This window comes from Fukomys damarensis, unplaced genomic scaffold (genome assembly GCF_012274545.1).
Source record: "Fukomys damarensis isolate Sample0158 unplaced genomic scaffold, DMR_v1.0_HiC HiC_scaffold_16, whole genome shotgun sequence".
In the NCBI taxonomy this organism is placed as follows: Eukaryota; Metazoa; Chordata; class Mammalia; order Rodentia; family Bathyergidae; genus Fukomys; species Fukomys damarensis.
In genome coordinates this window covers 71,355,498-71,358,799 of record NW_022900928.1, presented here as the reverse complement: position 1 = coordinate 71,358,799, position 3,302 = coordinate 71,355,498, and the positions used below count along the sequence as shown (strand labels likewise).

Genomic DNA, 3,302 nt, shown 5'->3' with positions numbered 1-3,302 from the left:
GTGTCTCATCAGCAAAATTAAGGATGGTTCTTTTCATTTTAAAACTCCTGAGTGAGACTAGATGCCTCCTGCTCCGGTTGATTCTGAATTAAACAAAGGAAAGGCAAAGATATTTTACATTGTGACATTCCATAGGTTTTTTGCTATGAAAGTGTTCTCTATCAATATAAATATTAGGTTAATTACATATTTCAGAGTCTCTAAAGTGCATTGAAGAGTTCACAGTGCATAGTAAATGTTGAAAAGTTTTGAGGAATAAATAATTGCATAAACATACAGACATTAATCTCAACACAAACCATACAATGTCACCTTCTTGTTACAAACCCCAGAGTACTACTGCAAAATTAAGGATGGTTCTTTTCATTTTAAAACTCCTGAGTGAGACTAGATGCCTCCTGCTCCGGTTGATTCTGAATTAAACAAAGGAAAGGCAAAGATATTTTACATTGTGACATTCCATAGGTTTTTTGCTATGAAAGTGTTCTCTATCAATATAAATATTAGGTTAATTACATATTTCAGAGTCTCTAAAGTGCATTGAAGAGTTCACAGTGCATAGTAAATGTTGAAAAGTTTTGAGGAATAAATAATTGCATAAACATACAGACATTAATCTCAACACAAACCATACAATGTCACCTTCTTGTTACAAACCCCACAGAGTACTACATCAGATATGAGAGAGGTGTTGTATCCAGATGATTGCCAACCAGAGTGGCAAAGAAAGACTATGACATGAAGCTCACCCCCAACAAGTGTGCACCCCTTGGCTCAGTGCTTTCCTCAGAGTCAACTTTACCTCCTTGTTTCTCAAGGAGTAGATCAAAGGATTCAGGGAAGGAGTCACAATATTATTCAGCACCTGAACCACAGAATCCAGCCAGGGGCTGGAAGCAGGTCTCAGGTAAATGAGGACCACAGGGCCGTAGAAAAGTAGGATGGAGGTCAAATGGGCACTGCAGGTGGAAAAGGCTCTGCGCCTGCCTTCTGAGGAGCGGATTTTCAATATGGAGAGAGTGATACGACTGTAGGAAGTGAGGATAAGGAGAAAACACATGAGAGCAACCACACCCACGTTAGTGAAACTCACTGTCTGTGCTAAAGAGGTGTCTGCACAGGCCAGGGGCAGCACCACAGGGATATCACAGAAAAAATTGTGCACCTCATTGGGACCACAGTAGGGTAACCTGAAGATGAGGAACGTGAGGACAGAGGCATGCAGACAGCTCCCCAGCCAGGTGCCCAGAGTCATGATTATACACACACGATGGCTCATGATGACCTTGTACCTCAAAGGGTGACAGATGGCAGCAAAGCGATCATAGGCCATCACGGTGTACAGGAAGCACTCGGTGCAACCCAGGAAGTGGTAGAAGAAGAGCTGGGCGGCACAGCCCTGGTAAGAGATAGTGTGGCTTTGCCCCATTAGGTAGAGCATCATTTTGGGAGAACTCACTGAAGGGAAAAATATGTCAAGCACTGACAGGTTTCCCAGGAAAAAATACATGGGGGTGTGGAGGCTGGCAGAGGTGAGGATGGCCAGAAGAATGAGCAGGTTTCCGGGCAGTGTGAGCAGATAGAAGGCCAGAAAAAGGACGAAGAGAACATTTTCCATCCCACTGGTGTGAGGTATTCCCATCAGGAGAAAGTAGGTTACTGAAGTGTGGTTCCACATCCTCATTGTAGTTAGTCCTGGACAGTGAAAGAACAGCCTCGCTGAGGGGAGCTTCTCAACAACACATGAATATCTTCAGAGAACCCACTGGAAACTAGTGACCCCTATGTACTATAAAGCACTTCTAAATGTTAGTCTACTTCTGTCATTAATTAAGGTGTGGCTGTGTGTCTGTCATTTTTATTTTTCAAATATTTCTGTGAGTCCCAACAACATGGAAAAAAAATCTTTAAATTTCCCCTGAATCTCAAGGAAGAGCACACTATGATCTAAAGTTTCTTCTAAAAATTAAGGAAATGCTGCCCCTACCCTTCTTTGTTTAAGGAACCTATTCTGATTTTAATGAAGCTTTATTCTACAGCATTATGCTGGGTAATTTGGAGCAGCTTAACATTACCTCTTGAATTAAAAGTTTCCCAAATCTGCTTTGTTCATCATTCCTCATAACAGCTAAACAATGAACCCTGACTTGAGCATAAGTTATAAAACAGAAGGAAAAATAATACTTAACGTGAAAATATAGTGGCAAGTGTTAACAACTGGTTCAATAACAGATATAATGTATATAAACTGGGTTTTGTTTTGTTTTGTTTTTGTACCAAGGATTGAACTCAGGTCCTTGTGCTTGCAAGGCAGGCCACCAAACCACTGAGCTAAATCCCCAGCCCAAACTGTTTTTTGAAATGGTGGCCATACACACCTTTGAAAAATAAATACAAGACACTAATGTTTTAATTCTAAGAAACCTTTACATCACAGTTTTTCTGTAGAGTGAGTAGGAACAGTCTGGATTACTACTGAAGTGGATGCTTCATGAAGCTGTTTTCTCCATCATCAGGCAAAACACCTGAAAACTAGTATTTGTCTAATAAAACAGGTGGGAAAAGGTAATATGCAATGTAGTAAAAATCAATTCATGATTACCAATGTCAACAAGTGTCCGTTTCAGGGCAGAAATTCATCTCAGTTATAGTGTTATTTATAATACAAATGAGTTGTGTGCAATCCTATGTAGGATTTTTTAATCTTCATTAATCAGGAAATAGCTTAAGAAAATATCATGGAGTCCATTCAGTTATTACTCACCCAAACTGAAGCAGAGCTACTCCTGCATTCTACCCATCTTCCTGGAGCCCTATAACCTGCAGAAGATATGGAAATGCTAGCAGAAAATGGGCAAAGGAAAAAAAGTCCACAGAGGAGAGGGAAATATGATCATATTGGGCTACAACACAGCCCCAAATGTTACCACAACCATTTCTTTTGTACTTAGAGGATGTAGACTGAACAGATAACCTGGGGTCAGATAAGCTGATGGCTTCTCCCTTGCAGATCCAGACACTCAAGTGTAAAAGCCTACATGCAACAGCATCACCAGCCCTGAGTGAAAGAGTAGGATGAATCCCCTCAGGAGAGAGTAAAGGTCCCCAGGTTCCTACAGACCATGTTCTCTAGTGGGCACTGACTTGAAGATGTGATGCAGAGGGAGCAATTAGAGTGGAGATGACCCTCCCTCTATTCCTTTTCCCTTTTCCCTACTACTTTCGCTCCTTCTCCCTAAGGATTTCTTAGGCTAAAGTATAGTTACAATGGCAGTGCTTAGGTACATTCAGGCTTTGATTTT

At 41.0% G+C, this 3,302-nt stretch overlaps 1 protein-coding gene across 1 annotated transcript; it reads right to left on the bottom strand.

Annotated features, from left to right (window-relative positions):
• Positions 1 to 745: 745 nt before the first annotated feature.
• On the bottom strand, positions 746 to 1,684 carry LOC104858013 (putative olfactory receptor 10D4). The gene has a single exon (XM_010618092.2). It carries the CDS (start codon positions 1,682 to 1,684, stop codon positions 746 to 748), a length of 939 nt encoding a protein of 312 aa, XP_010616394.2.
• Between the last annotated feature and the right edge of the window lie 1,618 nt (positions 1,685 to 3,302).